This window comes from Rhinopithecus bieti, unplaced genomic scaffold (assembly GCF_001698545.2).
Source record: "Rhinopithecus bieti isolate Rb0 unplaced genomic scaffold, ASM169854v2 scaffold_15133, whole genome shotgun sequence".
Classification (NCBI taxonomy): domain Eukaryota; kingdom Metazoa; phylum Chordata; class Mammalia; order Primates; family Cercopithecidae; genus Rhinopithecus; species Rhinopithecus bieti.
Genome location: NW_016808815.1, coordinates 2,655,896 through 2,669,841, shown reverse-complemented (window position 1 = coordinate 2,669,841; position 13,946 = coordinate 2,655,896). Strand labels below are relative to the sequence as shown.

The following is a 13,946-nucleotide window of genomic DNA, read 5'->3' as shown; positions in this document are numbered from 1 at the left end:
ACCAGAAGTCCCACTTCTGCGCTTCTCCCAGGGCTATGCTGGCTCCAGTTAGGGGGGTATGTGCTTCCTCCTCACCTCTTCCATCCAGGTGCAGCACCCACTCTGCAGGGAAGACCCACAGCAGGAGTGCTGTCAGGGGCAGCACTGGAGGCCAGGGGGCTGGGGAGGGCTGGGTAAGTCCTGTGGAAGGGCTGAAGCAGGCTGAGGAGCTCAGAGGCGACCAGGAACTACAGGCAGGGCGAGGATGAGTACAGATGCTCAGAGAAGGGTGCGGGACACCTATTTGTATACAATAGGCTACTGTATAGTAGTATGTTTATACTATACAGTAGTCTATTAGGTATGCGATAGCATTATGCCTAAAAAAATGTAAATACCAGAATTAAGAAATATTTTATTTGGCTGGGTGCGGTGGCTCATGCCTGTAATCCCAGCACTTTGGGAGGCAAAGGTGGGCAGATCACGAGGTCAGGAGATCAAGGCCATCCTGGCTAACACAGTGAAACCCCGTCTCTACTAAAAATACAAAAACTTAGCCAGGCATGGTGGAGAGCGCCTGTAGTCCCAGCTACTTGGGAGGCTGAGACAGGAGAATGGCGTGAACCCGGGAGGCGGAGCTTGCAGAGTGCTGAGATTGTGCCACTGCACTCCAGCCTGGGTGACAGAGCAAGACTCTGTCTCAAAACAACAACAACAACAACAATAACAATAACAAAAAAACATTTTATTTGTCCAGCACGGTGACTCACGCCTGTAATCCCAGCACTTTGGTAGCCTGAGGCAGGTGGTTCACCTGAGGTCACGAGTTTGAGACTAGCCAGGCCAAAATGGTGAAACCCTGTCTCTACTAAAAAGATGAAAATAAGCCTAGTGTTGTGGTGAGTACCTGCAATCCCAGCTACCAGGGAGGCTGGGGGTGGAGAATCGCTTGAACCCAGGAGGCGGAGGTTCCAGCGAGCTGAGATCAAGCCACTGCACTCCAGCCTTGTTAATGATCATCTGAGCCTTCAGGGACTTATAATTTATTTGCTGGTGGAGGGTCTTGTCTTGATGTGAATAGCTGCTGACTAATCAGGATGGTGGTGGCTGAAGGCAGGGGTGGCTGTGGCAATTTCTTAAAATAAGACAGCCATGAGGTTTGCTACATTGACTCTTCCTTTCATGATAGATTTCTCTATAGCATTTGATGCTGTTTGACAGCATTTTACCCACAGTAGAATTTCTTTCAAAATTGGAGTCAATCCTCTTAAACCCTGCTACTGCTTTATCAACTGTTTACGAGCTATTCTAAACCCTTTGTTGTCATTTCAATGATGTTCCCACCATTTTCACCAGGAGTAGATTTTATCTCAAGAAACCACTTTCTTGCCCATCCATAAGGAGCAACTCCTCCTCTGTTCAGGTTTTCTCATGAGATTGCAGCAATTCAGTCACGTCTTCAGGTTCAATTTCTAATTCTAGTTCTCTTGCTGTTTCTCCACATCTGCAGTGACCTCCTCCGCTGAAGTCTTGAACCAACCACTCAAAGTCATCCACGAGGATTGGAAGAACCTTCTTCAAAATTTCTGTTAATGTTGATATTTTGACCTCCCCATGAATCACAAATGTTCATAATGGCCCTAGAATGGTGAATCTTTTCCAAAAGGTTTTCAATTTACTTTGCCCAGATCCATGAGAGAAATCACCATCTATGGTAGCTATAGCCTATGAAAAGTACTTCTTGGCCGGGCACACTGGCTCACGATTGTAATCCCAGCACTTTGGGAGGCCAAGGCAGGTGGATCACTTGAGGCCAGGAGTTAAGAGACCAGCCTAGCCAACATGGCGAAAACCTGTCTCTAGTAAAAAAAAAAATACAAAAATTAGCCAGGCGTGGTGGCACACGTGTGTAATTCCAGCTACTTGGAAGGCTGAGGCAGGAGAATGGCTTGAACCTAGGAGGCGGAGGTTGCAGTGAGCTGAGATCATGCCACTGCACTCCAGCCTGGACAAGAGTGAAACTCCATCTCAAAAAAAAAAAAAAAAAAAAAAAAAAAATAAATGTACTTTTTAAATAAGAACACTTGACAATCTAAACTATTCCTTGATGCATGAGCTGAGGAATGAATGCTGTGTCAGCAGGCACGAAAACAACATTCATCTCCTTGTACATCTCCATCAGAGCTCTCGGATAACCAAGTACACTGTCAATGAGCAGTAATATTTTACAAGGAATCTTTTTTCTGAGCAGTAGGTCTTGACAATGGACTTAAAATATTCAGGAAACCATGCTGTAAACACGTGCGCTATCATCCAGGCTTGGTTGTCCCATTTACAGAGCACAGGCAGAGTAGATTTAGCATAATTCTTAAGAGCCCTAGGGTTCTCGGAATGGTAAATGAACACTGGCTTCACTTAAAGTCACCAGCTGCATTAGCCCCTAAAAAGAGAGTCAGCCTGTCCTTTAAAGCTTTGAAGCCAGGCCTTGGTGTCTCCTCTCTAGCTATGAAAGTCCTAGATGGCATCATTGTCCAATACACAGCTATTTTGTCCACACTGAAAATCTGTTGTTTAGTGTGGCCACCTTCATCAGTGATTTTAGCTACATCTTCTGGATAACTTGCTTCAGCTTTTCCACTAGCACTTGCTGCTTTACCTTGTACTTTTATGTTACAGAGATGGTTTCTTTCTTTAAACCTCATGAACCAACCTCTGCTAGCTTCAAACTTTTTTCCTTTAGCTTCCTCACCTCTCTCAGCGTTCATGGAGTTGAAGAGAGTTAGGGCTTGCTCTGGATTAGGCTTTGACTCAAGGGAATGTTGCAGTTGGTCTGATCTATCCAGGTCACTCAAACATTCTCCGTATCAGGCTGTTTCACTTTCTTAAAATTCATGTGTTCCCTGGAGTACCACTTTTAACTTCCTTCAACAACTTCTCTTTTCATTGACAACTTAGATAACTGTTTGGCACAAGTTTCAGCCTATCTCAGCTTTTGACATGACTTCCTCGCCAAGCTTAATCATTTGTAACTTTTGACCGAAAGTGAGAGATGTTCAACTCCAGCTTTTGTTTGACCACTTAGAGGTCATGTAGGGTTACTAAATGGCCTGATTTCAATGTCGTTGTATCTCAGGGAAAAGGTAGGCCTGAGGAGAGAAAGAGAGATGGGGGAATGGTGGGTCCGTGCAGCCGTCAGAACACACACATCACTTATTGAGCAAGTTCGCTGTCTTATACGGGCATGGTCCATGGTGCCCCAAACAATTCCAACAGTAACACCAAAAATCACTGATCACGTCACCATAAAGATATAATGAAAAAGTCTTAAATATTATGAGAATTAGCAAAATGGGACACAGAGCCTCGAAGTGAGCACATGCTGTTGGAAAAATGGCACCACTAGACTTTGTGGATGCTGGGTGGCCCCAAAGCTTACATTTGTAAAAAAAAAAAAAAAAAAAAATGTAGTATCTGTGAGGCACAACAAAATGAAGTGCAATGAAATGAGGTTTGCCTGTGTTTCAGACGCATTCTGAGGCTGAAGCCCCACCACTGGACAGGGCCCAGGGATGCCCAGCCTCGGTCGTCTGAAGGGCAATGAGTGGCTGATCACTCACTGTGGTGGCTGTGCTGGGAATTTCCCTCAGGGTGCATCATCACCCATGACTACCTCTTCAAAGGGCAGCCTGAAGCCAGCACTGGCTCACTTCCAACGGGGAAACTCCGCAGGGCTGTCTTGGCTCCAGAGCCCTGAGGATCAGCGAGGCTTCCCTTCAGCCACAGCTCAGGTGTGTCCTGAGAGCACTCCCCACAAACCTCCCCATCTCAGGGTCTGCCTCCAGGAAACCCAACCTAGACAATGCTGGTATCACTGGGGATGTGCTGCTACCACCTGGGTCTGCATGTCCTTCCTTCCACCGCAACCGGCCCTGCAGTGGCCTCAGACATTCTGACCTTTGCCCGCCAGGCTCTATGTCATCCAGAGACTCTCTCAATAAAATTATCTGCTCTTCCCACTTGCATCTCCTCCACTTCCCCACCTGCTTGGGGTCCCAGCTCTGCCCTCTCTCTAGAGGTGCAGGCAGCAGGGGTGGGGATGAAGAGCACTCACCCCTCCGGTGGTTCTCAGGCTCATTCTCATATTCTTGGTCGCATCTGTCTGTAATATCCTGAGGTCGGTGCCGCCAATGCCTGGAAGGGCTGACCATGGGGCCAGGCTGACCACAAGGCTGGGCACTGTCAGAGGAGGCTGGATGGCTGGCCTCTAAGACACCTCTTGGGAGTAGTACCCAGTGATTTTGCTGCTCCAGGCCTTCATTGCAAGCCTGGCAGGGACTTATTTTACCGAGTCCTGTTGTCTTGAACTCACGCTGATCCAGTCCATTGCAGGCTGAGTGCGGCACCAGCCTGTTCTCTGAATTTGCAATGGAAGGTGCCCCTGTCTTGTGTTGGCATGGCTTGGTCAGCAGTCCTTTTCCTGTGTCCTAGAATGTGGGGACTGTTGTTATTGAGGCTGGTTCAGTGGCCTTTTGACCACACGCACAAATGGCAGTGGGGTCATGAGGCAGTCACTCCTGATCACATCAAGGCCTGCGAGGTCATCCCTGCCATGACAGAGAGCACGTCTCACGTGACCAATGTCAACCACCAGATCCAGGGACCTGGTCTGTACCCTAGCAGGGGAGGATGAAAACCGCTGGCCACCATTCCCCTGGGCTTCCCTTTCCCTGTTGCAGGCCAACCCCTTCCTCTCCCTAAGTCTTCCTCTGGGCTCCTGGATAGGACTCCCAGGCCCCTCAGGTGCCATCTGGGTGGTCACACACCTCACAGGGTACCTGGTTTTCCCTTCAGGTGATGAACTGCACCCATCGACTGTGGAAGTTTCCTTCTCTGAATGCAAGCTGACATGCAGTCCCAGACCAAGGCTCTGTGCCAAGAGTTACATTGCTCTCGGATTGCAGGCACGCAGATTAAGCCAGACCCAGGCATGTCTGTCTGATGCCTGTTTCTTCCTCCTCCTCCACCTCCTCCATTGCTGTAGGTGATGACGGGACATCTCGGATGGCTCCTGCAGGGTAGCCCTATGCGCTCTCCCTGCCTCCTCTGGTTCTTCACATCAGGTAGTGGCTCTAAGATGCCCATGAAGAAGTGGAGGTGAGAATCAACCCTTCCGAATCAGGGGCAACCTACTCACAGCATTTCATCAACCTTGAGACTCTCTGGGTGGGTTGGCTGTGCCCAGGAGCATGGCCTCTAGGAGCAGCACTCATATTTCTGCTTCCCCAAATCACAGCAGGTCTGTCAGAGGAATAACGGACAAGCCCCAGGGCCAGACAGTGGAATTCTCAACACAGTAGGGGGTGGAAAGGGGGTGCAGGAATGAGAGATGTCTCTGCAGACTCACAGTCGCCTCCATGCACTGGGTGAGCAAACTGAGACCCTTCTTGTGTTTCCAGGCAACTGAGCCCTTAGGGAATCCATGCCATGGAAGCCTTTCACATGCTGGAAGAAGGGGCAAGAACAACATCCAGCCATCGACATGCTAACCGTGTGGGATCAGGCCTCTTAATCTCAAGGGCTCATGTTTCAGCGCACATCATGTGGCCTGGAGAGGTCAAAGCTATGCAATTACGAAGATCAGGAACGAGGTCTCCTGAAGTCATTCCATGGCTGACTTTCACATCAGCCCCATCTGGGGCCTGGCTGGAGTCCCCAAGCCATCATTCTCCGGGCAGCAGCGCACTGTTGTTTGCTGTGGTTGTTTTTGCAACGACAGCACATCTCATGTTCAATTTCAGACTTCTGAACGTGACTTACAGATACTATTTTGGGAACAATGGTTAGATCAGACCCCCACCCCAGGTACCTGCCACAGGTAGGGTACGTGTGGGAATATCAGCGTCTTACAGCGGAAGAGGACAGGTGAGCAGTCAGGCTAATCCCCTCCCTCATAAACTGATGAGGTCAGTCTGATCTTTTCCTCTCTGGGGATAAAATAAAGGATGTCATGTTTGCAGAATGCATCATGCATGCTGCTGTAACATATGTAATGTTACCTGGCGTGTGACTGCTACTCAGTATAACAGCCACGAACACACATGGAACGGACCGTCACTAGTCACAGGTCATGCTGCCCATGATCTGGCTGCTGCATGGAGGGCCCCTGTGTCACCTGCAGACACATTCCTACCTAAATCCTTGTCATCCTTAGAAGGATGTTGTCCGACATGTAAGTTTCCCTTCCCTCTTACCCAAATCTCAAGCTGAGTGGAAAGTACCCTCCCCTGGGGGAGAAGCCCAGAGGGAGACGGTGGAGGGCTAGAGGTCACAGCAACCTTGTCCCCCAGGGCGGGGGAACTGGGTGAAGAAGAGGTCCCCCGACACCTGCACCAAATTCAGAAGCCATCCAGGACAGAGAGGTGTGTCCACGGTTGAGGCCTCCAGAATATTCACAACTCTTGAGGGGCGACATGCCTGGAACTGTTACCTTTTGTGTCTCCAGGACAGAGCAGCCTTCTCAGATGGCTAATCCTTGAGCTCGCCTCACACTGGGGAGCCCTCTGCACCCAGGAAGGGGAGGCCTTTGCTCACATAGAACAAGTGGCAGCTACTGAGAGCCTGTGACCAGGCATTCAGCTGGTCACGGGGACTCCAAAACAAACCCATCTGGGCTTTGCCCTTGAAGCACTCATGGCCTCAGCAACCTGACCTGCGTCCTGCCTCTCGTTTGGGAAACTCCATCAGGGCCATCCCTTGTGGGTGGAGATTTCTTTCCTCAGATAGCATTCTGCATCCAATTCTTCAAGAGGAGCGGACTCATCACCCCCCACCCTCCCATGTGCCTCCTTGGCACCAGCTTTGCCTGAAGCTACCAGAACTGAGCTAGGAACATGGCAGGAGATGGAGGGAATATGTTTTTTTGTCCAGTGCTGGTGAAAACTTGAATATCAGTCTCAAGGCATCTGGAAGTAGCCTGCTCAGGAAGCTAGGTAAAAAATAGGCACATTTCAAATTCCTTTCATTACATTGGCTAATCACAGTGGGAGGACATTGGGAGCTTTCTTGCCGACCACTGGAGAAAGGCTGGCATTTCCACTGGGCTTAGAGGTGGCTGAGCGTGTGCCAGCAGCTGAGCTACTTCTAGACCTTTCGAAGCTTGGCAAGTTGCTCTTCAAAATACTTTTTTGCTTGAAATACATCCTATTCGGCCGGACACAGTGCCTCACACCTGTAATCCCAGAATTTTGGGAGGCCGAGTCAGGCGGATCACAAGATCAGGAGATCGAGACCATCCTGGTTAACATGGTGAAACCCCGTCTCTACCAAAAATACAAAAAATTAGCTGGGCTTGGTGGTGGGCGCCTGTAGTCCCAGCTACTTGGGAGGCTAAGGGAGGACAATGGAGTGAACCTGGGGTACGGAGCTTGCAGTGAGCCAAGATTGCACCACTGCACTCCAGCCTGGGAGACAGAGCAAGACTCCATCTCAAAAAAAAAAAAAAAGAAAAGAAATACATCCTGTTCTGCAACAACACAGGTTCTGAGTGTCCCTCTGACCTCTGACCCAGCCTGTATTGACAGAGCTTTCTGTATTTGTCATATTGTTTGCCAAGTTCATAGACTTCACCTTAACACAGTCATTCCAGTGACTGAGCTCTGCCAAACACAAGAGCAAAAGGGAGTCTAATTCTTCAGAGCATGATTTAAATGGGGAATTTTAAAATTGCACTTATCTGTTAAGAGCTGTAATTTAACTGGGCAGATGTTCTAAACAAGATAAGTATCTCACTTCCTAGCACTGATTCATCTGGTTATATCTGGGGATGAGATGCAGCTGGCATGCGCTGGTGTGGCCCTGGGATGGAGGCTGAAACACAGAAGCACTTCCAAGCAGTTGGTGACTACTGGCTGCTCAAGCTCCTAGACTACCCGCTGCTCTGCACACCTGCTTCCCTCCTGCCTCTCCCCCACAATCTCGGACTTTCCAGGCTATGGAGAGCCTGCTCCACACTATGGCTGGCTCCTCTCCTGTTGACTGGGACCTGCATTGTGAATACTCTGAATATCCTCCCTGCTTAGAAGAAAGGTCCTAGAAACATCAACATCAAAAGGAACTGCTAGACTTTTGTCTTCCACACTCTCCTTTCAGTGGTGTTATTAGATGCACATAACTATACTGGCCAACTAGTAACACATGGGAAAACCCTGCGGAAACCACACGTGGACAGGCCAGCCCAGGCAGGAGGGAGGGCTGCAGGCACGGGACCCCGACAGACACAAAGGGCAGCTCACACGTTGAGGGGCAGCTGGACCTTGGGAGGCGTGCCCTGCTCTCCAGACACCGAGGCAGCTCGCGGGACAGCTGTGGGGGTAGATCCTGCCGAGGAGGAGGCATCCTGGAAACAGACAAGAGGGGACAGGAGTGAGGAGATAGAGACTCCATCCAAGGGAAAGAGAAATGCAAGGTGAGGCTGCATCCACAGGTGCCTGTGCTTCCCCAGCTGCCTGGATGTTTGGCCTCCAAAGTGCCGTGCCTACCTGGACTGTCAAAATGGTTCTCCAACCATGAGAGGGAGCCTGGCAGCCCAGGACCCCTGCCCTGAGGTGGTTTTCAAGAGGCCCTTCCCAGCAGCTCAGGGAGCCTTCTACGGCCTGCGTCCAGGCTGGTCAGCATCACGCTATAGTCAGGATGCAGAGAGGCCGTGTTCCAGACCTGGCTTTCTTCTTAGACCTTGAATTAATTATTATTGTGTTTGTTTAAAAAAATCCACACAAAATCTTTCATGCTATGAAACAGAGCTTATTTAAAAAGAGCATCCCCAGGAACTGGAGATTAATCCCTAAAGAAAATTAGTCCCATGACAGCAGACAGAGCAGCAGGCCAAGAGGACCGGGAGTCACAGGGCGCCCCCCTCCCCCCAAGACCCCAAAGTGCTCCAAGCTTCAAGGGTTTTTTAAGCGAGGAGATGACCCGAGGAACGGTCAGCATCAGTGGTGAGCTGTGCTCTCCGGGGGCAGTGGGGCGGCTGAGGGAGGAATCTGGGTGGCATCATGGTCTTGCCAAGGAAATTCCTACATGGAGAATCCTCAGCCCCAGCCCGTGCAGGGCAGAGCTGCCCCCAGGTCCCCCTACCACCCAGCCTGCTCGCCCTGCCCCGGCCTTCCCTAGGACAGTGTCCTGTCTTCCTGTTCAGAGGCATTCGATGGCAGAGGGGTCTGACCTGTGTCCCTCTCAAACATCTGTCCGAGTCCCAGCCCTGGCACCAGTGCTTGTGGTCTTATCTGGAATAGGGGTCTTTGCAGATGTGAGGTAAGGAGACTGAGAATAGATCATCCTTGATTAGAGTGGGCCCCAAATCCAATGACGAGTATCCTTACAAGACAGAGGAGGAGGAGCGGGATGTGGAGGGGAAGGAAGCCCATGCAAGGATGGAGCAGAGACAGGAGTGATGCATCCACAAGCCAAGGGGTGCTGAGGATGCCAGCAGCCACCAAAGCCAGGCGGGAGCCCCCGAACAGACTCCCCTCAGCCTCAGGAGGAACTAGACCTGCCCACACCTTGACTTGGGGCTTCCGACCTCCAGAGCTGTGAGAGAACAACTTTCTGTTGCTTTTAGCCACCTAAGTTTGTGGTACTACTCCGGAAGCCCCAGGATACCCCATCAGAGGGTCTGTCGGGGAGCCTGGAGGAGGAAGGGGTCCATCTCCCTTCAAGGAGGGAGCCAAGGGTCTCCTCCCTTCCTCAGGGATCCCATTTAGGCCTGACGAGGGGCAGAATAGGGGTCCCGGCAGAAACTGGAGCAGAGGATGTGGCCAGGTTGCAGGTACCTTGGAGAAAGACAGGTTGGGCGGGGTGCGGGGGCTGCCTGGCTCTGAATGGGGAAGGTGCCTGTGTCCCCAGTGTGTGTCCTCAGGTGAGTGAAAGGCACTAGAAGCAGAGACCACACAGATGGGAGAGCCACCTGGAAGTTGCCCCAGGCAGGCAGCCAGCCCTGTACCCTGACTGGCCTCACACCACCTTCTTAGCCTAGGAGCAAGAGGCTTCTCAGCTTTCTCATCACTCACTGACCAGGTCTGGCCTTGCTTAACTGATAACCTTTGCATGCTGCCGGCCACCTACCTGCCCCTGTCTGGCTGGTCACAGCCCTCCCTGACCAGTGATCATGAGCAAAGCCTAAAACCATGCTATGCGGGCAGCGTCTACAAAGTCAGAAACGATTTCTTCCTCCTGTTTAAACCCAGTGCGCCTGGCAGAATGAGCAGGTGCAACCGAGAGACTCCCCTCGTGTCTCTAGGGTAACTCCAAGTCTCAAATGACTTCTATTGCAGTGCAGACACTGTGAGAGAAACCTTTTATTTTCAAAGGCTCCTAAGGGAGCCAGGTGTCCAGAGGGTGGCCCCTCACGGACCTCGTCCCTCGGCTACATGAAGAAGCAGGAAAGGCTGAGCACCGTGTGGGAACAGGGCTGAAAGGGGGCATTCCTTCCCACGGATGGATTCCAGGGTCTTCTGTCTGCCCGGGACACCCGCTGTCTCCATGGAGGGAGACAGGGACCAGGAGGTATCCCCAACAATGCCAGGATCACTTTCCTTCTAGAAAACTCCCCAGAGCCGGTCCGGATCATGGGTCACCATCCATGGAGGTGTAGGTGGGGGCTGGAGAGTGAGTATGAGGGCAGAGACACCCCAAGGGAGGGAGAAGGAGAAGCTGCCACCTCACTCTCCACCAGGCCCTACCTGCCCCAGGCATCTGTGCAGAGGAGAGGGTGTCCCCGTGCCGCTTTCTCCAGTGTCCACTGAAGAAATGTGTGGGAAGGATCTTAGGGTCATTCACTCACCCATTCAAATAGTTACCAAGCAGTTCCAGCACAGGGACAACAGGCTACACACTGACACGCGATGACCTGGCAGTCGGAACTGGCCCTGGGCCCCCATGGGGAACACTATAGCCTGTGACTGTGTGGGACTTGCAATCCAGGTGGCTAAACACTGGACATTTTTTTGAGATGAAGTCTCACTCTGTCGCCCAGGCTGGAGTGCAGTGGCGCGATCTCGGCTCACTGGAACCTCTGCTTCCGGGCTCAAGCGATTCTCCTGCCTCAGCCTCCTGAGTAGCTGGGATTACAGGTGCGCACTATCACTCCCGGCTATTATTTTGTTTGCTGTTGTTTTGAGACAGAGTCTTGCTCTGTCACCCAGGCTGGAGTGCAGTGGCACAATATCAAGTGCAGTGGCTCACACCTGTAATCCCAGCATTTTGGGAGGCTGAGGGGGGCAGATCATGAGGTCAGGAGTTCGAGACCAGCCTGGCCAATATGGTGAAACCCCATCTCTACTAAAAATACAAAAATTAGCCAGGCGTGATGGCGCACGCCTGTAATCCCAGCTACTGGGGAGGCTGAGGCAGGAAAATTGCTTGAACCCAGGAGACAGAGGTTGCAGTGAGCTGAGCTATTTTGTATTTTTAATAGAAACAGGGTTTCACCATTTTGGCCAGGCTAGTCTTGAACTCCTGACCTCAGGTAATCTGCCCTCATTAGCCTCCCAAAGTGCTGGGATTACAGGCGTGAGCCACTGTGCCTGGCTTGGACATGTAATTCTAAGCATGCAGGAGCCCCGGGAAGTTCAACGTGCACAGGCCCCTTACACAGGTACCCAACCTGGGCTGGGCGTGGCTGGAAGGGCTTCGAAAGGCATGAGGCAGGCTTGTTAGGGAATGTCTTAGTCTGTTTAGTGTTGCTCACGACAGAATACTTAAAACTGGGTGATTTATAACGAAAAGGAATTTATTTCTTATAGTTCTGGAGACTTGAAAAGTGTAATGCCGCACAGCCATTTCTGGTGACAGCCTTCTTGCTGGTGGGGACTCCACAGAGCACTGCATGACGAGGGGGCTGAGCGTGCTGGCTCAGGTCCTGCTCCTTCTTCTTAGAAAGCCACCAGCCCTGCTCCCATGAGCCCAGGGATCCACGATTCAGCCTTGCCCTCATGACCTAACTGCCTCCTGAGAGGGTCTTCACTCTGAGGGCACGGAATCCCTGCCAAGACGGGCAGGGAGAAGGCAGCCACAGGCCAGGACCTGCCAGCTTTGCAGGGAACCCATCAGGAAGTACGAGGGAGCCCAGCCTGCACCGGCAGACGGCAAGGTAGCCAGGAGGGGATCTGGACGCGCTCAGGGGGCTGTTAGTAGGAATAGCAGCCGCGACTGTAGCACCTGTGACCGAAGCACTCGCCCTGTGCAGAGCCTACCATGGCTGGGCCCAGCTCTGGGCACTTCCCCGGAACAATGCTTTCAACCTTCGCAAGCCTGCAGATGGGTATTTCAAACTCAGCCTATGCAGAGGCCACATGCTTAGCCACCACACCGTGGTATAAGTTCCTCACAGCTGCTGAAACGAACAGCCAGCCACAGACTCAGGGGCTTACAATCACACAGAAGGTCCTGAAGTCAGAAATTCTAAAATCAAGGTGTGGCAGGGCTGTGTTCCCTCTGGGAGTCCGGAGGAGACTCCATTCCCTGCCTTTGCAGCTTCTAGAGGCTGCCCACGTTCCTTGGCCCCCTCCACATTAAGGCCAGCAGTGGTGCGTCTTCCTCTCTCTCACCTCTGCTTCTACCACCCCATCCCCTTCCCTGACTCTGGCCTCTGCTTCCCTCTCGGGAGGGCCTTTGTGGCTGAGGTGGCCCAGGTGATCCAGGAGCATCTCCATCTCAGGGTCTTTTCCCATTTGCCACGTCAGATGACACATTCTCAGGTTCTGGGATCAGCACTTGGATATGTGTGGGGGCCATCATTCCCTTCTCCACCAGCAAGAATAGGTCTGAAGGACATTGAGGGAGGAGCATGGGCTGAGTTTCCAGCCTTGGCCAGATGGAGATGCTGCTGGAGAGACAGGAGCAAGACCAGAGAGGCCATGAGCTCGCTGCTGGACATGCGGTAGTTGGTGTGCCTGGAAACATCTCAGTGTGGATGATGAGGGTGCTGGTGATGCCAACCAGGAACTCAGAGGGCATTGGCTTGGGCAGAAGATCTGGGGTCATGTATATATAGCTGATCTATGAGGCAATGCAGTCTCGTGGCAAAGCCCTTAGCTCCCAGGTGTGTGACCTGTTTGTGTGACCGTAGCCAAGATGGCACCTGTGAGCCTCTGATCTACCATCGTGTCCATTGAGGGTCATGAACTTCTGCTCTGACCATAATGGTAATGGGCCAGGTTTACCCTCCTGCCTGAAAAAACTGAAAAACCAGATGAAGCCTGAATCAAAGCTCCCAAGACTATAGAAAAGAAGCAGTGGAGGACAGAGCCCCCAAGACATGAGAAGACGGGCTGGTGGAGGCTCGCATGGTCTACACAGCTGTAGTACGAAGTAAGACAATCCACAGTCTATAAAGCAGTCACTCTAACTCCACAGAATAGGCCCTCAACAAAGGCTCGTGATAATTGTCCTGAAGCCAATGGGGTAGATGGTGCAGTGGCCTGGAAGACAGTAAGGAGGGAGGACGCCCTGGCCCCGCCTGCGGGACGTCACCCAGAAGAGGGCCCTGAAGGAGGCCAAGATGGGGCAGCCTGAGAAATGGAAGGAGACCCACAGTCCAGGGGAGACAGTGCTTCAGAGGGAATGTCATTGTTCATTGAGCTGCACGCTGTGGAATGGCCAAGGAAGCCGAGGACCTAGACGGACCCACCTGTCTTGGCTTTACTGACATGCACAGGTGCTTCCTGGGGCAGGTGACTACCCTGCTGGACCACTGGAGGGGAGTTACACCTCTTAATCCCACTCATAGGACACGGAGGACCCCAGTGTGCTCCGTGCAGGGAAAGCCCTCACTCCTGGCTTGGGCTACTGGACCCACAGTCTCCTGGCTTCTGTCCCATTCTGCCATAGTTAGTACCAGAGAAGCCTGCAAACTCAGGTCCCGCAGGGCATGGCCCTCGTGACATGCCCGTGCTGTGTGGAGGGCTGGTGGG

General features: G+C 52.0%; 1 protein-coding gene across 1 annotated transcript in view; it reads right to left on the bottom strand.

Annotated features, from left to right (window-relative positions):
- Positions 1-13,946, bottom strand: part of LOC108538916 (SH3 domain-containing RING finger protein 3) — a 138,782-nt gene that overhangs the window by 76,753 nt on the left and 48,083 nt on the right. Inside the window, exon 4 of the mRNA XM_017887244.1 lies at positions 8,271-8,374. Within this exon, the coding sequence (XP_017742733.1) occupies positions 8,271-8,374 (104 nt within the window). The remainder of the gene's footprint in view (positions 1-8,270; positions 8,375-13,946) is intronic.